This window comes from Lactuca virosa, chromosome 8 (genome assembly GCF_052849685.1).
Source record: "Lactuca virosa cultivar CGN04683 chromosome 8, Lactuca_virosa_CGN04683_v6, whole genome shotgun sequence".
NCBI classification, from domain to species: Eukaryota; Viridiplantae; Streptophyta; class Magnoliopsida; order Asterales; family Asteraceae; genus Lactuca; species Lactuca virosa.
Genome location: NC_136433.1, coordinates 78,329,156 through 78,353,379, shown reverse-complemented (window position 1 = coordinate 78,353,379; position 24,224 = coordinate 78,329,156). Strand labels below are relative to the sequence as shown.

General features: G+C 38.0%; 1 protein-coding gene across 1 annotated transcript; it reads right to left on the bottom strand.

The window, feature by feature from the left end:
• Nucleotides 1–14,998: 14,998 nt before the first annotated feature.
• Nucleotides 14,999–15,376, bottom strand: LOC145130520 (uncharacterized). Its single transcript, XM_079065305.1, has one exon. The coding sequence runs from the start codon at nucleotides 15,374–15,376 to the stop codon at nucleotides 14,999–15,001; it is 378 nt and encodes a 125-aa protein (XP_078921431.1).
• Nucleotides 15,377–24,224: the final 8,848 nt, after the last annotated feature.

The following is a 24,224-nucleotide window of genomic DNA, read 5'->3' as shown; positions in this document are numbered from 1 at the left end:
TTAGGTTTTGATAACACTTATGAGTTATGACTCAACTTAAAAGTGTAAACTAACAAGTGAAATACATATAACGGCTAGGGTTTCATATTTTTATCAAAGAGAAGTACAAATACAATAAAAAGGAAAGACATAATATATAGACAAGCTAATTAGGGTTTCCTAGCGAAAAGGCCCAATCATAAAATCCAATACAAAATAAATCCCAAAATCTTATTAGGCTAACATCCCCCTTCAAACTCACAATGCAACAGCAATAAGCATTGAGAGTTTGTCAGACAGAAAATGGAATCGAGGAGCAGTCAACAACTTCGTAAGAATATCAGCAATCTGCAAAGAGGAAGGAACATAAGGAAGGGAGATAGTGCCCTTCTGGAGATGATGACGTGTGAAATGACAGTCAATCTCAATGTGCTTTGTGCGCTCATGAAACACTGAATTCTTGGCAATCATTATCGCACTCTCGTTATCACAATACAAAGGGGTAGGCTGAGAGATGTGAACGCCCATATCTGCAAGAAGCCATCTCAACCAAACAATCTCACAAGTGGCGATAGCCATGGCTCGATATTCATATTCTGTAGAAGATCGAGAAACAACATCTTGTTTCTTGCTTTTCCATGATATCAATGAATCTCCAAGAAAAACACAATACCCAGTAGTGGACTTACGATCATAAATATCACTATCCCAATTTGCATCACTATAGGCACGCAACTCAAGAGAGGATGAAGAAGGAAACATAAGAGTGCGGAACTGAGTACCACGTAAATATCTCAAAATACGAAGAACAGCTTGTGACAACCCGAAAGATAGTCCGTTAACGTAACCCATGCCGTTAATAAAATTTATTTTATTTTGGGTTTTCCGTTAACTTTCAAATTAAATAATTCAATTAGAATTATTATTATAATTTCGTATGTGTCGAAACGAAATATTAATTGAGTGAAAACACTCTAAATAATCTTTTTGAAAATTTCTAAATTACGACTAAGTCGGGTAATGGTTATTTACCCGGGTAAAATATTTAGCTCCGTTTAATGTCGGTATTGGGTGTATTCCCACCGGGCCACTAACTCTAGACATATATAAAGGTTGAGTGGGCACTTTTGAGCCTTTTTCCCACCTTGAACTTTCTCTCTCTACTCTCTCTCTCTACTCTCTCTCTCTAAAATCGGATCTCTCTCAAGAATCTTCACTTTCAAGCTCCAAATTGGTAAGTGATCCTTCCTAACTAGTTGCTTATCCTAACATGCATTCAAATCTATGTTTAAACTACCCAAGAACCATCAAAAACTCGTGTTTACGGTTTGGGGAGCCTCCCAAAACCGTAAACTCCTTCAATGGGGGTTTTGAAGCCCCAAAACCCTTCCAAACCTCTTCTAAGGCTTAGATACTTACATGCATGGAGTTTGAACCACAAAATCATGTCTTTTTGAGGATGAACATGAGTTTACGGTTCTTGAAGGTTCAAGAACCGTAAACACCCTTTAATGGGGTTTTGATGCCCCTTAACCCCTCCAATGCATGTCTAATGGCCTTGAAACTTGCTAGAATGATCTTAGAACCCTAAAACACGTCCAAAGAAGTTTAAACATGAGTTTACGGTTTGGGAACATCTCCCAAAAACCGTAAACACCTACAAAGGGTGTTTTAATGCCCTAAACACCTTGTATGGCTTGTATATGAGTCTAGAACTTGCATGAATGGCCTACAAACCACCAAAACACTTGGAAAATGGACAATCATGGACAAGGATGGGTTTACGGCCGTAAACCCATGTGTTTACGACCGTAAACTCCCCAAGGGTGGTCCAAGAACCGTAAACCCTAATTCCTAGGTCATTTCATGTCCCGATCACTTCCTAAGCCCTCGAATCAACCCTAGATCCTTCCTATGTGCAAGATGAGACCTTGGATCACTCAAACCACCACACCCATGAGTTTACGGCCGTAAACTCATGGGGGAGGTGGTCTAGAAACCGTAAACTCCCCCAAGGGTTTACACTTGAAGAGTAAACCCTACCTAACTAGGTCATACACTCCTTAAATGCAACCCGTATCATTCCTAACACTTGGAACCAAGTGTTTTCTTGCATTGAGTGTGTCTACTTGTTTAATTAGTAGTATAATAACTAATTGGATACAATTGTGTATCACCTCATATTACTTAGGACCTTTGCGTGTGTTCAAGTCCTAAGTTGTCTTCTAGCATCCTACTCAGCACATTCTCGTCAGGTGAGTTAATACCCCTACACCTTTTCCACGATTTTCATGTTTTCAGGGGGGGAATACAAGCAAAATCATAAAGGTTTTCATAACTTAAAAACTGATGTAATTATACAATTCTCCGATGAACTTATGATACCTTATCCCTCTTGTAATATGCAGAGCATAAGGGATACTTTCTAAATATAATTACATAGTTTTCCTAAAACTGTATGAAACTTAACAAACCTTTCCAATCTAAATGGGAAAAACTTATCAAACTGTGCAAATTATTATGGGAATAATTTGGGATCTTTATCACTTGTCATACGAATTCGATTTCATGCAAAGTCAAAAACATAAACTATATCTGATTTAGTTTATCCATGTCTAATCTAGAGTATCATGCTAAATAATTATGTTGTATTTAATTATTTATACTCTACTATGTTCCAAACAAATTCGAAAATTCGAAAACGATTAAATCATCCGTCAAATAGTAAATACTAGCTTGTGAGACTTGTCTTCATTATATCCTTCGGGATACCAATAAATCCTCTCCGGAAGTATAACCAGAGTCTCCTGGAGGGAGAACGTGAAATTTGTGGATAGATCTATTCGGGACTGACAATCCCACACCTAAACTGCTAGCTACAGTTAGGCGGGCACGCCTGGGGTGACAAATTTTGGAAATCGAACGACGCCTGAAGAACGTCAAGGAGGTCACGGGTCATATCAGTATGGTTATACGGCTCACAATATGTATTAAACAAACCAATTGGGTCACGGATTTTCTTGCTTTATTTCAACTATAGTTTTATGTATTAAAACTACCTACTACGTACTGGATGGTATTCCAGGGATCTAATCTATAGTTTTATGTATTAAAACTACCCACCTTCGTACTGGATGGTATTCCAGGGTTCTAAACTTATAGTTATGTGTACTAAAACTACCTACATTCGTACTGGATGGTATTCCAGGGTTCTAAACTTATAGTTTTATGTATTAAAACTACCTACTTTCGTACTGGATGGTAAATTCCAGGGTCATAACTTATGGTTTTCATATCTTATTCAAATCAACTTACATGTTAGAAAATATGGGATTTTCTGGGAAAAACATGCCTATGTATTTCATAACTCAGCAACGATGGCTTTTCGATATTACAGTAAATCTTTACAAAAGGAAATGAATTATTTATCACTGGATTAAATAAACGATTTTTCCTTAACAAAATACGCTTATGAACTCACCAGCTTTATGCTGATATTTTAAAACTGCTTGTATTCTCAGGTTCTCATTAGACAGGTACTCCTGCTAACTTTTTGGAGAAGACGGAGCGTATAGAAGTCTCGTCTCTACTTTTGTTCTAACTAATGTATCTATGAAACTTGTAGTACTTTGTTTTCAAACGAATGTAATCATTTCTATGTAATGTAATGGTTGTGTTTACTATGCTTACTATGCGCATTGGTATTGATACTACACATGACGTCCTCCGCCCCGGAACGTTTCCGCCATCGGTCCCGGGGTGTGACAGATTGGTATCAGAGCCCTTGTTTATAGTGAACTAAGTATACCGAACCTTACATGGTATACAACTATAAACACTAAGGGGCCTAAGTGCTCTAAACTAAAAGTATGCTTTTAAAATATAAGTATTTTTATAAAAGTATACAAGTATACCCGAGTACCGGAATCCGTATCGCGAAGAGAACAAAACATAAGTAATTGGGTGTTGTACACTGTGGTTAAACCTGGGCAGTTATGTAGTCATGTCTAGGGTCAATATAGCCTGATCAACTATATTCATTCGAGACACGGCCAACATGTGCTTGGGAGTGACTGTGCTGTACGGCAGTTCTAAAACTCACCTAATATCCATTCAACATAAAATACTATGGGAGTATTTTAGTCCGAACCAAATACCTCATGGAAATCCGTTCCAAGTGTTGCTACTCATTCCTTCCTTAGCGATAGTTTGCTTACTTTAAGTAACCTTTCTGTCCTATCGCTTAGTAGAACACTCTAATAATTATTATGAGATATATCCTTGTCTCATATCTCTAAATTCCATCCTCCTCTTTCTTGGTCATTTCAGATCAAGATGCCTCCCCGAAAGAAACCTATCAGGAGGAACAACGACACTCCACCACCACCACCTCCTCCCCAATTTGATCCTGTCGTGTTTCAGGTAGCTGTTACTGCTGCCGTGGCTGCTGCGATGTCACAAATGAATCCCGGTGGATCTGGTGGTCAGGGAGGTGGTATGCATCCTCAATTTCAGGAAGGTGGTCAGGGACACCAGAAAGAATGCTCTTATAAAGATTTCATGAACGCAAAACCCACATCTTTCGATGGCAAGGGAGGTGTTATTGCTCTGACTCAATGGTTCGAAAAGATTGAGTCCATATTCGAAATTTGCGCAGTCTCCGAAGCCAACAAAGTGAAATACGCCGCTTGCACTTTCCTCAATAAGGCATTAACCTGGTGGAATGGCCGGATCAAGTCCTTAACCCTACCGGTGGCAAATGCCATGGGTTGGGACAAACTAAAGGAACTTATGGTTGCCCAGTACTGCCCACGGGGCGAGGTACAGAAACTCGAACACGAACTCTGGACTCTGAAGATGAAGGGTTCCGACATTGCTTCCTACACTTCCAGGTTTGAAGACCTAGCACTCCTTTGTCCGGGAATGATATCCCCGGAAAGCAAAAAGATCGAACGATTCATTTGGGGGCTGACCCAGCCAACCAAGGGAAATGTTTTGGCGGCAAAGCCAAAAACCTTCGACAGCGCTAAGTGTTTGGCGCAAACCCTGATTGATCATAGCGACGAGCCCGAAGAAGTGATAGCCACTCCTGAGCCGGCTAAAGGGAGTAGTGAAAATAAGAAGAAATTCTGGAACAAGCGAAAGGGTCAGGGCTCGCAAGGACCCTCGAAGAAACAGCAAACTGTGGCAGTTCACGCTGCTACAACTCCTGCCGCCGCTCCTGCAACCCAAACCCCTACTAGTGCATACACCGGTACTCTTCCCTGGTGCGATAAGTGCAGTTACCACCATCGTGCTTCCGGGCCCTGTCGTGAAAAGCACTGTAACAATTATGGTAAAAAGGGCCATCTGGCTCGAGACTGCAGAAAGCCAGTTCAGCAAACTACTCAAACCTCCGGAGCAGGTGTTGGTCGAGCCTGCTACAACTGTGGGGAGGTTGGGCATTTCAAAAGGGACTTCCCCAAAGCAGCAACAACCAACAACACCGGGAGAGTTCTATCCATGGGACAAGAGGAGGCAGTCGCTGACCCCACCGTTGTCACGGGTACGTTCCTCCTCGACAACTCATATGCATGCATTCTTTTCGATTCTGGTGCTGAAAAGAGTTTTGTTAGTCACGCATTCAAACACCTTCTTAAACACAATCCTCAACCATTAACCGAAAAGTTTACCGTCGAAATGGCTAACGGTGAGAAAGAGAGCACTAACGAGATATACGTAGGTTGTACCCTGTCCTTAAACGACCGTTCATTTCTCATTGACCTTATGCCAGTCTCCATAAAAAGCTTTGATGTCATCATTGGCATGGATTGGTTGAGCCCCAATCATGCAGATATCCTTTGTTTCGAAAAAGCTATCCGTCTCAATCTTCCTTCGGATGAAACTCTCGTAATTTACGGGGATAAACTCAGTTCAAACCTTCGCATCATTTCGTGCACCAAAGCTCAGAAACTCCTGTGGAAGGAGTGTTATGCATTCTTAGCCCATGTCGTTAACGAAAGGCAGGAAGTTAAAGACCTCGAGAGCATCTCCGAAGTCTGCAACTTTCCCGATGTCTTTCCAGAAGATCTCCCAGGAATCCCTCCTGAACGCCAAGTTGAGTTTCGTATAGACTTAATCCCCGGAGCTACCCCCGTAGCCAAATCTCCTTATCGATTAGCTCCGGCAGAAATGCAGGAGTTATCTAGTCAGCTCAATGAGCTGCTCAGTAAAGGATTCATCAGACCGAGTTCCTTGCCATGGGGAGCCCCGATCCTGTTTGTGAAAAAAAAAGATGGATCTTTTCGAATGTGTATCGATTATCGGGAGCTGAATAAGCTCACAATCAAAAACCGTTATCCTCTTCCTCGAATAGACGACCTCTTCGATCAACTTCAAGGAGCTAGCTACTTTTCGAAGATACATTTAAGATCAGGGTACCATCAGCTACGAGTCCATGAGGGTGACGTTCCCAAAACAGCCTTTCGGACTCGATATGGTCATTACGAATTCGTAGTTATGCCCTTCGGTCTAACCAACGCACCGACAGTGTTCATGGATTTGATGAACCGGGTGTGTCGTCCCTTTTTGGACAAGTTTGTTATCGTGTTCATCGACGACATACTAGTCTATTCCAAAAGCGAAGAGGATCACAAACAACACTTGAGGTTAGTGTTGGAAACTCTTAGACTGGAGAAACTGTACGCGAAATTCTCCAAGTGCGAATTTTGAATTCGGAAAATAACCTTCCTTGGTCACGTGGTAAGCGAGGAAGGCATACACGTGGACCCGTCCAAAATCAAAGCGATAGAGAACTGGTCGGCACCGAAGACACCCACCGAAATCCGGCAATTCTTGGGTCTCGCTGGCTACTATCGCAGATTTATCCAAAATTTCTCCAGAATTTCTAAACCCTTAACCACTCTAACTCAGAAAGGTGTACCCTTTTGTTGGAATGAAAAGCAAGATACTGCGTTCCAAACACTGAAGCGAGCCTTGTGCAGCGCACCTATCATGTCCCCTCCCGATGGGACGGAAGACTTCGTTGTCTACTGTGATGCATCCAATCAGGGCCTAGGTTGTGTGCTCATGAAACGGGGAAAAGTCATTGCTTATGCCTCGAGACAACTGAAAGCTCATGAAGCCAACTACACGACGCACGACCTAGAATTGGGAGCAGTGGTCTTCGCATTGAAAATATGGAGACATTATCTCTACGGAACTAAGTGCACCATCTTCACTGACCATAAAAGTTTACAGCACATCCTCGACCAAAAGGAGCTGAACATGAGACAACGACGATGGGTTGAACTGCTCAACGACTACGAGTGTGAAATCCGCTACCATCCCGGCAAGGCCAATGTGGTGGCAGATGCCCTCAGCCGTAAAGAGTACTCAGGTCGTAGAATGAAGGCATTGACCATGACTATCCATTCCCATTTATCCGTGCAAATCAAAGAGGCTCAGCTGGAAGCCTTAAGACCAGAGAACATGCCAGGCGAAGCCCTGAGAGGGATGGATAAAAATCTCGAGATCAAAAGTGACGGAGTCTATTGTTTCATGGACCGAATCTGGATCCCAAAGTTCGGAGGTTTCAGGTAGGTTGTCATGAACGAAGCTCATAATACTAAATACTCCGTACACCCAGGTTCGGATAAGATGTACCTGGATCTCAAGAAACTGTACTGGTGGCCAAATATGAAGGCCGAAATCCCTACCTTCGTGGGCAAGTGCCTGACTTGCGCCAAGGTGAAGGTCGAATATCGAAAACCCTCCGGTCTACTTCATCAACCCGAAATACCTGAATGGAAGTGGGAGAGGATTACCATGGATTTCATTACCAAATTACCCAAATCTCCGAGTGGGTACGACACCATTTGGGTAATTGCCGACCGACTGACCAAATCCGCTCACTTCCTTCCCATCAAGGAAAACTTCAAAATGGAGAGACTCACGCGAATCTACATCCAAGAGGTAGTCCGACTGCACGGTGTACCTGTGTCCATTATTTTTGATCGGGATAGCAGGTTCACTTCGAGGTTCTGGCAGTCACTACAGAAGGCTCTTGGAACTAAGTTAGATATGAGCACAACTTACCATCCTCAAACAGATGGACAGAGTGAGAGAACCATCCAAACCTTGGAAGATATGTTGAGAGCCTGCGTCATCGATTTTGGCGCATGTTGGGACACTCATCTTCCATTGGTTGAATTTTCTTATAACAATAGCTACCATACCAGCATCAAGGCTGCGCCTTTCGAAGCCCTCTATGGCCGCAAGTGCAGATCCCCTCTGTGATGGGCTGAGGTGGGCGACACGCAGCTAGTCAAGGGACAAGTCCCTGACAACACTCTCACTGGTCCAGAAATCATCCGCGAAACCACCAAAAAGATCGTACAAATCCGAGAATGACTTAAGGCCTCCCGAGACAGACAAAAGAGCTACACCGATAAACGAAGAAAACCCTTGGAATTCCAGGTTGGAGACCGTGTCTTGTTGAAAGTCTCACCCTGGAAGGGCATGATACGCTTTGGAAAGCGCGGAAAACTTAACCCAAGGTACATAGGACCTTTCGAAATCCTAGCCAGGATTGGTCCCGTAGCTTACAAACTCCAATTACCTCACGAACTTAGCAACATCCATCCTGTCTTCCACGTCTCAAACCTTAAAAAGTGTCTTTCTGATGAGACCCTTGTGATTCCTCTTCATGAGATCGAAATCAACGAAAATCTAAACTTTGTGGAAGAACCCATCGAAATCATAGATAGAGAGATCAAACGAACGAAACAAAGCCGCATCCCGATAGTGAAGGTTCGCTGGAATGCGAAGCGGGGTCCCGAATTCACTTGGGAACGCGAAGACTCGATGAAAACGAAATACCCGCATCTCTTTCCAATTCCATGATTTGTATCTAAATTCTAAATTTCGGGACGAAATTTCCTCTAACGGGGGGATAATGTGACAACCCGAAAGATAGTCCGTTAACGTAACCCATGCCGTTAATAAAATTTATTTTATTTTGGGTTTTCCGTTAACTTTCAAATTAAATAATTCAATTAGAATTATTATTATAATTTCGTATGTGTCGAAACGAAATATTAATTGAGTGAAAACACTCTAAATAATCTTTTTGAAAATTTCTAAATTACGACTAAGTCGGGTAATGGTTATTTACCCGGGTAAAATATTTAGCTCCGTTTAATGTCGGTATTGGGTGTATTCCCACCGGGCCACTAACTCTAGACATATATAAAGGTTGAGTGGGCACTTTTGAGCCTTTTTCCCACCTTGAACTTTCTCTCTCTACTCTCTCTCTCTACTCTCTCTCTCTAAAATCGGATCTCTCTCAAGAATCTTCACTTTCAAGCTCCAAATTGGTAAGTGATCCTTCCTAACTAGTTGCTTATCCTAACATGCATTCAAATCTATGTTTAAACTACCCAAGAACCATCAAAAACTCGTGTTTACGGTTTGGGGAGCCTCCCAAAACCGTAAACTCCTTCAATGGGGGTTTTGAAGCCCCAAAACCCTTCCAAACCTCTTCTAAGGCTTAGATACTTACATGCATGGAGTTTGAACCACAAAATCATGTCTTTTTGAGGATGAACATGAGTTTACGGTTCTTGAAGGTTCAAGAACTGTAAACACCCTTTAATGGGGTTTTGATGCCCCTTAACCCCTCCAATGCATGTCTAATGGCCTTGAAACTTGCTAGAATGATCTTAGAACCCTAAAACATGTCCAAAGAAGTGTAAACATGAGTTTACGGTTTGGGAACATCTCCCAAAAACCGTAAACACCTACAAAGGGTGTTTTAATGCCCTAAACACCTTGCATGGCTTGTATATGAGTCTAGAACTTGCATGAATGGCCTACAAACCACCAAAACACTTGCAAAATGGACAATCATGGACAAGGATGGGTTTACGGTCGTAAACCCATGTGTTTACGACCGTAAACTCCCCAAGGGTGGTCCAAGAACCGTAAACCCTAATTCCTAGGTCATTTCATGTCCCGATCATTTCCTAAGCCCTCGAATCAACCCTAGATCCTTCCTATGTGCAAGATGAGACCTTGGATCACTCAAACCACCACACCCATGAGTTTACGGCCGTAAACTCATGGGGGATGTGGTCTAGAAACCGTAAACTCCCCCAAGGATTTACACTTGAAGAGTAAACCCTCCTAACTAGGTCATACACTCCTTAAATGCAACCCGTATCATTCCTAACACTTGGAACCAAGTGTTTTCTTGCATTGAGTGTGTCTACTTGTTTAATTAGTAGTATAATAACTAATTGGATACAATTGTGTATCACCTCATATTACTTAGGACCTTTGCGTGTGTTCAAGTCCTAAGTTGTCTTCTAGCATCCTACTCAGCACATTCTCGTCAGGTGAGTTAATACCCCTACACCTTTTCCACGTTTTTCATGTTTTCAGGGGGGGAATACAAGCAAAATCATAAAGGTTTTCATAACTTAAAAACTGATGTAATTATACGATTCTCCGATGAACTTATGATACCTTATCCCTCTTGTAATATGCAGAGCATAAGGGATACTTTCTAAATATAATTACATAGTTTTCCTAAAACTGTATGAAACTTAACAAACCTTTCCAATCTAAATGGGAAAAACTTATCAAACTGTGCAAATTATTATGGGAATAATTTGGGATCTTTATCACTTGTCATACGAATTCGATTTCATGCAAAGTCAAAAACATAAACTATATCTGATTTAGTTTATCCATGTCTAATCTAGAGTATCATGCTAAATAATTATGTTGTATTTAATTATTTATACTCTACTATGTTCCAAACAAATTCGAAAATTCGAAAACGATTAAATCATCCGTCAAATAGTAAATACTAGCTTGTGAGACTTGTCTTCATTATATCCTTCGGGATACCAATAAATCCTCTCCGGAAGTATAACCAGAGTCTCCTGGAGGGAGAACGTGAAATTTGTGGATAGATCTATTCGGGACTGACAATCCCACACCTAAACTGCTAGCTACAGTTAGGCGGGCACGCCTGGGGTGACAAATTTTGGAAATCGAACGACGCCTGAAGAACGTCAAGGAGGTCACGGGTCATATCAGTATGGTTATACGGCTCACAATATGTATTAAACAAACCAATTGGGTCACGGATTTTCTTGCTTTATTTCAACTATAGTTTTATGTATTAAAACTACCTACTACGTACTGGATGGTATTCCAGGGATCTAATCTATAGTTTTATGTATTAAAACTACCCACCTTCGTACTGGATGGTATTCCAGGGTTCTAAACTTATAGTTCTGTGTACTAAAACTACCTACATTCGTACTGGATGGTATTCCAGGGTTCTAAACTTATAGTTTTATGTATTAAAACTACCTACTTTCGTACTGGATGGTAAATTCCAGGGTCATAACTTATGGTTTTCATATCTTATTCAAATCAACTTACATGTTAGAAAATATGGGATTTTCTGGGAAAAACATGCCTATGTATTTCATAACTCAGCAACGATGGCTTTTCGATATTACAGTAAATCTTTACAAAAGGAAATGAATTATTTATCACTGGATTAAATAAACGATTTTTCCTTAACAAAATACGCTTATGAACTCACCAGCTTTATGCTGATATTTTAAAACTGCTTGTATTCTCAGGTTCTCATTAGACAGGTACTCCTGCTAACTTTTTGGAGAAGACGGAGCGTATAGAAGTCTCGTCTCTACTTTTGTTCTAACTAATGTATCTATGAAACTTGTAGTACTTTGTTTTCAAACGAATGTAATCATTTCTATGTAATGTAATGGTTGTGTTTACTATGCTTACTATGCGCATTGGTTGTGATACTACACATGACGTCCTCCGCCCCGGAACGTTTCCGCCATCGGTCCCGGGGTGTGACACAACTCCCCAATGAACAGTAGTAGGAGCAGTGACAAACTGGCTAACCACATGAACTGCATGAGCAATATCCGGTCTAGTGACAGTCAGGTAAACCAAACTCCCAACAATGGTACGATAAAGACTTGGATCTGATAATGGGACACCATCAGTTGGAGAGTACTTTGCATTACTCTCTATAGGCGTATCAACTGTTCGATTATCCGTGAGTCGTGCACGTTCAAACAAATCTGAAATATACTTCGTTTGAGATAAAAGATAACCCTTTGGAGATTGAGCAACTTCAATACCCAAGAAATAATGAAGTAATCCCAAGTCTTTCATAGCAAAACGGTGAGCCAAATCACGCTTTAAAGACTCTATACCATCATGATCATCACCAGTAATAATCATGTCATCGACATATAAGGAAAGAATAATCCGACCTGCATTCGTACATCGACTAAATAGAGCCGAATCATGGTTACTTGGTTGAAAACCAAGAGAAGTAATCACCGTAGAAAATTTCTCAAACCAAGCACGAGGGGCTTGTTTGAGGCCATATAGAGCCTTCCGAAGTCGACAAACTTCACCTGGTCGGTGAGCAATACCAGGGGGAGGAGACATGTATACTTCTTCATGAAGATCACCATTCAAGAAAGCATTCTTGACATCCATTTGATAAATCTTCCATTGGCGAATGGAAGAAATTGCAATCAAGGTGCGAACAGTCGTCATTTTTGCAACAGGAGCAAACGTCTCCTCATAATCTATACCATACTTTTGCGCGTACCCTTTCGCAACAAGTCTGGCTTTATAACGCTCAACGGATCCATCAGACTTTGTTTTGATTTTATAAACCCAACGACAACCAATCGTGTGTTTTCCAGGTGGAAGCGGAACCAGATCCCATGTATGAGTCTGATAAAGAGCTGCAAGTTCCTCAGCCATAACGGTCTGCCAAAGGGGATCAGAAATGGCCTCTTTATAGGATGTTGGCTCAGAGAGACGATGTACATTAGCAATAAAAGAGGCAAAAGCCGGTGAGTAAGAGGAATAGACAAATTCAGGAAGCTTTGTGGACTTCTTATTACGATAAGGTCTCGATGGAGGGGGGTCTTGATGATTTGCAGGCAGAGGATCAACGATAGGTGCTGGATCAGCCACATGTGGTGGATCAACAGCAAGTGGTGGATCAGTGACATGTGGTGGATCATCAATGTCAATGCTAAACGGATCAATAGTACGAAGCTCCTCTCGGGTTGCATCATGTGACTGAACAGGAATGCTATAGAATGGAATATGCTCCAAAAAGGTGACATTGCGAGATACATACAGTTTCTGATTTGAAGGATCATAGCACCGATAACCTTTCTGACCAATACCATATCCCAGAAAAACACAAAGAGCTGATTATGAAGACAACTTATCTCTCTCTACATGAGGCTTCAAGACAAAACATGTACACCCAAACACTCGTAATGAAGAATAATCTGGGAGTTGTCCAAACAACATTTCATAAGGAGACTTCCCCGAAGTGTACGCAGTAGGAATGCGATTAATAACATAAGTAGCGGTATGAACAGCTTCTCCCCAAAACATATTGGGAACTTGAGCAGAGAGTAGTAAGGATCTAGCAGTTTCTAGGAGATGTCGATGTTTTCTTTCTGCAACACCATTCTGTTGAGGAGTGTCTGTACAAGATGATTGATGTATAGTGCCATCAGATGCCAATAATTGTTTAAAATCATTGGAGGTAAATTCTCCTCCCAGATCACACCGAAAACATTTTATGATAGTAGAGTGTTGAGTCTTGACAAGAGCTCTAAATTCACTATATATGGTGAAAAAGTCAGACCTGCGCTTCATAAAATAAACCCACGTATAATGAGTGTAATCATCAATGAATGAAACATAATAGTTAGCTCCTGACTTGGAGGTTATCGGAGAGGGACCCCACACATCAGAATGCACAATATCAAAGGGAGCAACAGAACGAGTGACACTTTTATTAAACGGTAAAGCAGAAAATTTTCTCAGTTTACAACCACAACAATCAGAAATATCATCAAATTTCAAAGAGCCTAACACACCAGTGGAAACCAAAAACTGTAAACGAGACGCTGAAACATGTCCCAAACGAGAATGCCAAAGATAAAAAGGAGACGATGAAGGATTTAAACGAAAAGACGACAAATTGACACTAGATGCAGCAACATCAGCAACATGTAGCTGCTCCAAGACATAAAGCTCCCCAAGTCTACGACCTATCCCAATCACCCACCGAGACCGAATGTCCTGTACACAGCAGAATGAATCAGAAAAGAAGACCCAACAACCAGATTTACACAACTGACTGACGGATGCAAGATTCAATAGCAAGTGTAGGAATGTAATACACATCTGTTAAAGATATATAAGGAGTGACAATAGAACCAACACCCTGTACTGACATGGGTGTAGCACTAGCAGACATAACAGAGACAGGTGTACGAGAAGATAATGAAGCAAAAGATGAAAAATGTGGTGACATGTGATGAGATGCACCAGAATCCAATATCCACAAGGATGAAGGAATACCTGACGTGTTGGATGAAGACAGACCTGAATAAGACATGGAAGCTGACATGGCAGTTGGATTGGTAGCTAAGAACTGTCTGAACTGCTCAACAATCTGTGGATCCAAGGCTGATGGTGGTGTGAAATCTGTTTCATTCTCAACAGAAGGTGTAGCAGCAGCGTACTGTGGTGGCCTAAAAGATGAAAAAGAGGGACGTGACTGTCCAGAAGACTTGTTCTGCTGTGAAGACTGAGAGTGTGCTGGTGATCTTGTTTGTTGTTGCCGCTGATTTCCCTTGCTTGTCAGCAAAGGACAATTTGCCTTCCAATGGTTCTTCTTCTTACAGAAAGCACACTCATCAAATGCAACTCTGGGACGATTTTGGTTTGAAGATTGGGGTCGTTGTGAAACAACAAAGACAACAGGAGTGGTTGTCTTGGGAGATTTGTCAGCATGGGACTTGATACGAGTTTCTTCAGCAATCAACTCGTGAACAACCGAATCAATAGTGGGAAGAGGTGTACGATGCAAGATTGATCCACGCAGACCTTCAAAATCTGAACGTAATGCCATCAAGAACTGAACCAAACGTTGCTATTCCCTTCTATCAATATAAGGCTTAAAAGCCTTCAACACATCAGGTTCTGTAAGAGCTAACTGATCCCACAAATCCGACATAGCTGCATAAAATTCCTGAACACTAAGATTGTTCTGTTGGAGGGCTCGAATATCAAACTCTGACTGATACTGCTTTGTAAAGTTAGACTGAGTATACAACCTAGCCAAGTGATCCCAAACCTCCTTTGCCGTGTCATACTTCGCCAACTGAGTACCAATAGTCTGGATGACAGAATTATTAATCCAAGTAATGATCTTGGAGTTATCAGTCTCCCATGAATCTAGTAAGGTTTCATAATTAGCGATCTTCTCGTTTGTTGGTTTCTTCTTGTTACCTGTAACAATCCCCCACATAGTCTTGCCCCGCAAGAAATTTTTTATAACATAAGTCCAATAGGCATAGTTTTTGCCATCAAGTTGAATATTAATGGACTAAAGAGAATCATCTCTTGGGGCCATATTTCAATATCAGTCAAATAGTAAATACGAGTAGCAGCAAAAAACGATAAAGATCTCGAAATTAACAAAGCTAGAAGAAACTGAAACCCTCAAAACCGAAAAACGAACAAATCAAACCAAACCAAATACAGAAACGAGCAAAAAAAGGCATACCCCAAAATTGCAAATGGTGTCAATGAACAGTGCACGTGAACAGTACCGATGAATAGTGTGATGAACAGTAACCGTGAATAGTAGCCGTGATGAACAGTACCCGTGAACAGTAGCGTCGGTGAACAATAACGCCGATGAACAGTACGCCGATGAACAGTAATCGCGATGAACAGTATCGATGAACAGTAACTCCGATGAACAGTAATCGCAGTGAATAGTATCGCCGATGAACAGTAATTGATGAACAGTAACTCCGATGAACAATAATTCCAGTGAATAGTAACCCCGATGAACAGTACTCGCCCCCAAAAAACGAAAAACTACAGATAATCAACCGAGCTCTGATACCATGTAAACTAACAAGTGAAATACATATAACGGCTATGGTTTCATATTATTATCAAAGAGAAGTACAAATACAATGAAAAGGAAAGACATAATATATAGACAAGCTATTTAGGGTTTCCTAGCGAAAAGGTCCAATCATAAAACCGAATACAAAATAAAACCCAAAATCTTATTAGGATAACAAAAAGCAGTATTGTTGCAATAACCTGTTTTTCAAAAAGCAACTTTTTTTTAAGGGCGACAATATAATTAAAATAAAATAAGCTGCACAAGGACAAAAGGTTTGAAAAGATAAGTAATGTAGTTATCGTCTTTACCCTAGTCCCTATTCGGAATGGAATCAAGGTCTTCATATACTTCATGTGTAATTATTAATTATTAGAACTCAAATTTTGCAGCAAATATCATAACAAACGCCCATCCAAATAATTAAAAAGTACTTGATATATTATCATCATAACTAGTGCAAAAAAAATCTTTTGACCAAAAATTAGTTAGGTTGCTTTTATTATACCGTAAGTAAGGTGACAATCGTGTCGTGTCGAACACTAAACGAGTTGAAAGTGTTTGACTCTAACCCGATCCATTTAACGTGTCGTGTCGTGTCAACTCGTTTATTTTCGTGTTGGGTTTCGTATTAGGGGTATACCTTGAAATATGTCGTGTAATGTGAGGTTAAAAGATTGAGCATGTTGAAAGAGTATGAGTTGGGTAGACGGATATGAAAAACTAATAGTTTAGAGGCAGAATAGATGATGTCATAGCAAGTTCAGATGACAAAATTGAAAGAGTAGAAGTTGTGGAGGTGGAAGACAAGATCATGAGGATGAGAGAGTGGTCAAAGGAACTGTGTAGTTTGGGAGAGAACGAATAACTGAAAATGAAGTCTTGATCTAGACGTCTAAGTCATTTCAAAATTACGAAACGACTCAATCCAAATGTTTTCTTTTACTTATTATTTTGGTTTTGTATCTTTCTAGTTTATTTAAAGAATTCAAAAAACTTGCATATAAATAGACGATTCATTTTCGAGTCATATTCGAGTTAAAATTATCAACTCTAACCTTACATGTTTAATTTCCGTGTCGAGTCGTGTCAACCTGTTTATTTAAACAAGTTGAAACATCTTACCCAAACCCGTTTATTTCATGTCGAGTTCGTGTCCGGTTTCGTTTCGTGTCAATTTTTTCCACCTCTAACCGTAAGGGGCAAAAATTAACGGTAATTATCTAGAGCTATGTTTGATGAGTATATAAAAAACATATATTTAGGAATAAGATGTGATAAATACATACAATATTGATGCGGATAAAAATTAGAATACAAGAACTAATGTGGTTTATACCATCAAAATAAGTGTGCTTATTAACAACCGGAGATAGTGATTGTATTAGATTTGTAGAAATTACATTTGTAATACATATTTTTTTGCATTTAGGTTACAAAAGGTACATAAATATCTATTTATAATAATAAATGAGTTATGGCCCATAAGCGCAAGTCGTCACCATATTGGCATGCCTTTTAGTCTGTGTACACTGCACACCTTAAAACCGAGCACTGCATACACTGGCTCGAGCACCACATACATGTGCTTTGAGTGCCACGATTGTCACCGCATAACCTTTGTAAAACACCAATGCTAAGTCACAGTAACGACAATGATGTCAAAGAGCATATCATACTACACAACTTAACATACATGTCTTTTGCACATGTGAAAACATCCTCTTTTGCACACGTGAAAACAGCGAGAACCAACTTTTTATCCTATTTTTTTTTCAAATTTTAGGTGAAAAAGACTATAATTCGTATCTTATTCTTTTTTGTTCTAATAAGACTGTAATTTTTATATTATTTTATTCCATCTTGGTTTGTATGTTTGAACTTAACTATTTTATTTTAGAACAAAAAGTTTATAATATTAATTACTTTAAGTAAGTTTTAAACAAAAGTTTATACATATTCTAACAAAATTACTATAGTGCCATTAAAAAAATCTATGTATATTTCATTTTATGTAAGTTTATATCTTTCAAAATCTTATAGCTACTTTGCCAAACATTTATATATAAATAAAAGTTATAACCTTCAACCCTAAATATAGTTACACCTTATATCTTTCAACTATCATCTATCGGCTAACTAACTCCCTAACAATATAACACGGGCTTGGTATGATGGTGGTGCTAAATTTTTAACAAAAAAGTACTATTCAAGAAAGAGGCATAGAAAACAAGGAGACATGAAGAAGAAGATCGAAGACAACAAAAGCGATGGAAAAGAAGCACATGCACATATCACTCTATCAATCGCAAAACTATTGAGTTCTTGTTCTAAAACTATCCAGATACATGGTATGAAAGAGTACTATGGAATACCTTTAAGCTTACGAAAGTGTGGTGGACGTCTACATTGCTAATAAGTTGCATGTTCTATATAAGAGAGTTAGGTTCACAATATTTCTTAAGGTACAAGATAGTGAGATACAATGTTTGAGAAAAATCTAAACAATATATGAATCGACTCATTTTAAGGTCAAATATTGCCAAGTATGATAAGAAGAATTTTGGTTTACCCTTACCCCAAGAGCCTAGGAAGTTGGCATCAGCTACTCACAAACAAGTTCATAGAACGAATGTTGGACCTAAGTTCAAGATGTGAGTGCATTACTCTATCCAACACAGACAAAACATAGGAACCCAAGCCTACATTACTTTCATCGCTAGAAACTATGGAATTCACTAAGAACATTAGTGGGTTAACCTGAAAGTTTCCAAGCACTCATGAATGTAAAATAATTTAAGGAAGTTGCAGGCTTCACCGTGATTGAAATATGCCATCTTCGGAATGGGTTCAGAAAATGATAATTAGATTAAAAAATGAAGATGAAAAGAATTCATTTCTAACTCACGTTGGAAAATTATGGAAACCATGGTTTAAGACTCTATCCCATTGCCCAAAGAAGCTAATTTTTATGAAAAATTTACCTCGTTGATCTTTTATGGAGTCCCTCGGGATAAGTGGTGTGAAATAACATTTCCATTGATCACCGAGACTTGGGCCATGGTTATCATTCTAAAAGAGTGAAACATATAAAGCTAATATGGATTTTGAAAGGGTCGTAATCACCACTTCTCCAGAATGATCATCACATCGATCAAAATCATGGTTGATAATACTACATACTAGATTAATGTAATAAATGATGTTTTTTAACCTAAAATACTTAACCTAGTCCTTGCCACGAATAACTTCTACGCATCTACTTCTCATCGTGAAGAAGACCATTATGGAAATCCGGTGAAAAAAATTATGATATTGGTAAATTTGAAGATGAATGAGGATATAAGTCTTTAGACATCATCAGTCACCAGAAAATTCTACGGTCAGATCCCGTTAGAATGTTGATGATATTGAAAGGTCATCGTCATTTCATGAAAATTCATCAACAAATCTAGAGGATTAATTTGCAAAGTGTAACTACACTTTTCATGATGATAATGATAAGTTGCAATAGTAAATAACTAATACCACAAGACGTAACAACATATAACCAAATTATAGTTGTTGGGTTGAAAGGTAAACGACATATCCCGATGGTCCATATTTATTGGGCCATCCCCAAATTTAATCAGATTCCAAGTTCTCATGGCCCACCATGCCACTTAAGCTAAACAAAATAACATCCAAACCAACTTCCCTTTCTTCAGATGATCATCACTCATTTATTGAGGATCATGACTCATTTATTGAGGAAACCAATGGTAGACAAATCATAACCATCGTTAATAATTTAGTTTCCCCTATTCTCCTACCTCAAAACTACCATTGGTAATCATCCTTGCCCAACTAAATCCTTGGACAATCACATAAAGCCTCAGTACGACTTGTCCCATGATCCTTCTTCATTTGCTACTTATTCGAGTACCATTTTAAAGAAATCTCAAAGACCATCAAAATAGGTAAAGAGATTGGTTTTGAAAGTAAATTGTAAAGAAGACCATATTAAGAAAATGGTTAGAAGGAATGATGTTTATATTGTGGACCAATGAATGTGTTGACCCTTAATATTCATGGAATTATCCGTGTTGTTAAAAGAATATATGTAAAGTAGATAAGCTGCAAACATCACATGATCTTTATCGGGCTTCTAGAAACAAAATCAATTGAGGTTGCAAGATGTTTTGTCAAATCTCGAGCTCTTCATCCTTCCAATGCAAGGTGGTAGACCTAGTTAGACTATTAAGCAAGTTGTATTCCATGTAGGATCCAAACCATTTCAAAGTAGAGTAATTAGTCAAAAGCAATGTTTTTTTGGCAAGAAAAGGCACATGGACACCAACTGGGAAATTATATTGTTTCTTAAATGTTTATGGACCCCAATACCCTAATAGGAAAAAAGATTATGTACTTCCTTGGAAATTCACATCAATTCTGACTCTAATGCTTAATTTATATTACTTGGGGACTTTAATACGGTAAAGACACTATATAAAAAGCCTTGGTTCCTTTTTCTATTATAATAAATCCTACCACAAAATTCATTTTCATACCTCATCTCATAAAAATGTCTATAATGGTAGGCGTTTCACATACATGATTTCTGATAAGGATAATCTGAAACACCCTGCATACAGGCTAAAAGAAATAACAATATCTTTTAAAAACATTTGACTTTTTTTGAAAGCATAGTTGCATAATTTTCTCGGAAAAACTCAAGTAATAACTTCAAGCTCGTAAGTTTTAAGTACGAGAGACAACTATATATCATAACAAAAGTTTAGAATGAACGACTACATATTTGTGTTTTCGTAGTTGCATAATTTCGTCCTAAAAACTCAAGTAATAACTTCAAGCTCTAAAGTTTTGAATATGAGAGTGTTCACATAGATATCATAACAAAAGTTTAGAATAAACTACTACACATTTGTGTTTCTAAATTTCCAAGCTAATCTTTAATGTGAAATATCTTCTAATCTATGTACACATTAATATAATGTGTTAGTCACTAAGAATGCCTAATAAATAAACCCGAAATTAGTGATGGGTTTTATAGGTTATAAAAAACATGCAAAGTATAAAATCTTAACACTTAAGTTCACATGCAACCTATAAATGATCTATGTTTTCTCTAGCTGATAGCAAGATACTATGAACTTCAAGGCCCTTAAAGGAACTTATGAAAATCGAAATTCATGAATTAGGGTTTACATACCTATAGATTTATTATATCTAATAAATCTTTGATCCTTTCCTTTATGTTTTTAGAAAGTAACCATCAAAAGTATGATACCTCTAATGACTCACACCCAAAACCCTGGAAACCCTAGAATGAAGAGGAGAGGGATAGAAATTCCATTCCAAAGCTTGTAGGTAAATGTATGAACGAAATTTGTTGGTCTTGGGGTGGTATTTATAATTTAGGTAACTTTCAGGCAAAGACAGATTTGAACTAATTAAATAATAGATTTAATCCCAATTCAAATCATTTCCATATATGCATCCAGGAGGCTTCTAGAAACCCTAGAAATCAATCCAAAACCGTCCATACCATGAATGTTCTAGAATTGATTCTTTTTTTAACTATTGAACAATTACAATACACCCCTTGCACCTTTAATTAATTCTGATTAATCCCAAAATAATTTCAGATTAATTATGATTAACAATTAATTAATTCTTATTGATTTCTCATCAATTTATTAGTTAGTAAATCAATTATTTAACTATTGATCTCATGTTAATTTATTAATCACATTACAAATTAACAGGTCAATTATCTATTTCCAATTAATATATTAATCACATAATATATTAACGAATCATATATCTCTCTCTCTCTCTCTCTCTCTCTCTCTCTCTCTCTATATATATATATATATATATATATATATATATATATATATATATATATATATATATATAGAGAGAGAGAGAGAGAGAGAGAGTAAATTACACGAATGGTCCCTATGGTTTGGGGTAATTTGCACATTTGGTCCCTAACTTATTTTTTTAACTCGGAAGGTCCCTACTGTTTGTTTTTGTTGCGCGCTTGGTCCCTGTTTTACCTAAAAAGACTATTTTTCCCTTGATTTTTTTAATTTATTTAAATAAGGTGGGATAGATAAAGTAAGGTAATGTGTGGTGGAAGTGGGGTTGGGGGTGTGTTTATTTAAATAAATTAAAAAATCAAGGGCAAAATAGTCTTTTTAGGTAAGACAGGGACCAAGCGTGCAACAAAAACAAACAGTAGGGACCTTCCGAGTTAAAAAAATAAGTGAGGGACCAAATGTGGATATTACCCCAAACCATAGGGACCATTCGTGTAATTTACTCATATATATATATATATATATATATATATATATATATATCATTTCTAAGTATTTCTGGTTATGAGAACAACTCAAAAAGGACTCTGCTTCTATTTTCAAGTTTATACCAATTTATTTATGAGCTTAGACACCTTAATCCAACAGTCTCCTACTTGGATAAGTCTATAACTAAAATTACAAGTATAACCACACAACAAAGAGTGTTTTCCAAAGCCACTGTCGAAGTCTGATTCAAAACAAACATCGACCCTAAGATAAGAGATAAGCTATTCCTTCGTTCTTCAAGATATCGTATGAAAAAAGTCATGCATTAAATGATCAACCTTAGGTTCATTTGTTTGTTTCCCGGTCTCCGATTTAATGATCAAATTCAGACTACAAAATCTAACACATTAATTTAGTCCGGACCAGACTTGGTTCTTATAGATCAACTCAAATCACTGAGGGGCCCAAAGTTATCGTTTTTCCTTATTTAGGAAAAAGGAACAAATTACAATGACTATATAGTCATACTTTTTACTCACCAAATCATACATGGAATAACCTTTTATAACATGCAGTTACGAGATGTGTTTGAGTAAGACAAATCACAAATGATTTGTAAACTATGAACTATATATCTCTGCTTTAAGAATAGTAAATATTATCATCTTAGAATTAGTTTTGATTAAATCCATGAAGTAATCTCTAAGCGTGAGTTTATTCAATACTCAAAAATCCCATTTTCTAAGTACTCATGAATATTACAGCAATCCCTATGCAATGTCTAATATCCAAACAATTCATGCTAGTCTTAATTCACTACTTACTTCTAAAAGTATGAACGACTACGAAATTTTGAATAATATAATTATTTAGGAAGTAAACATGCAAATTGAAACACAACAATACACTAATAGACTATGGTATAAAACCTTTGAATATAAATAAATATCTATTATTCAATCACCATAATAATTATGAATTTATTCATTGTAGATCGTTTTGTGTAATCAACCAACCACTTGGATAAAATAACATTTGTCATGTCATGTTATGAACATGCATACTATACCTCTATATGGTTCCTCATTTGTGAACAGAGCTACTAGACATTACTCCAATGATGCTCATTTTACAATTCCAAATTCTCATCGCTATCTAAGATGTAGTGGAATCTCTTCTTTACATGCATTGTCCTTATGAGATGTTGAGGTTCTAAAGTCATAGAAAGCGAGCCATCGATATTTTAGAATTTTCCACGGGAACTTGTTACTCAGAAAAATTCCATGGTTACGAAGTCTCAAATTCAAGGCACACTCATTGAACACTTCTTTTGCATTAAAGTTTCAAACTCACATGTAGTTTTTTATAACCAACTCTTATTATGAAAACATTTCCATATAGCTATCTCCTATTATGGAATCATTTCCATATTCTGACATTACATTGTCAACTCATATTATTAAAATTCTAGTCCTTCCAAAAAATAATATACTTGTAACTGTCCACAAGCAACCAATCTTCAGTAAACCTCAAAATGTTCTTGACAGTTTGTTTAATAACTCTAGTCACTTAAAATTCTAGTCCTTTTTCTCACAATGCTCAGAGCATTTGAAAAATTAGAATAAGCGAATATTATAGCATATGTAATTGATCCTATATCCGAAGCATACGGGAATCGACTTATATCTTATAAGGATTTGTTATCTGTTTAATCTCTTGCTATAATATTTCCATATGGTATCTTCTATATTGAAACATTTCAACACACTATTCATATATGATTTTGACTAAGTTCTATTAAGCCATACGATCTAAACCTTTAGATTCGTAATGAAGTATGAGTGTCGTCTCCCTTATTTCCACTATAGCAAAACAGTTTCCAACTTTTACAACTTGCAAAGTAGAGACATTGTTCTCTA

Bases quoted from the DNA above. Each gene is read 5' to 3' on its own strand.
- LOC145130520 (XM_079065305.1), bottom strand. From the start codon at position 15,376: ATGTGGGGGATTGTTACAGGTAACAAGAAGAAACCAACAAACGAGAAG.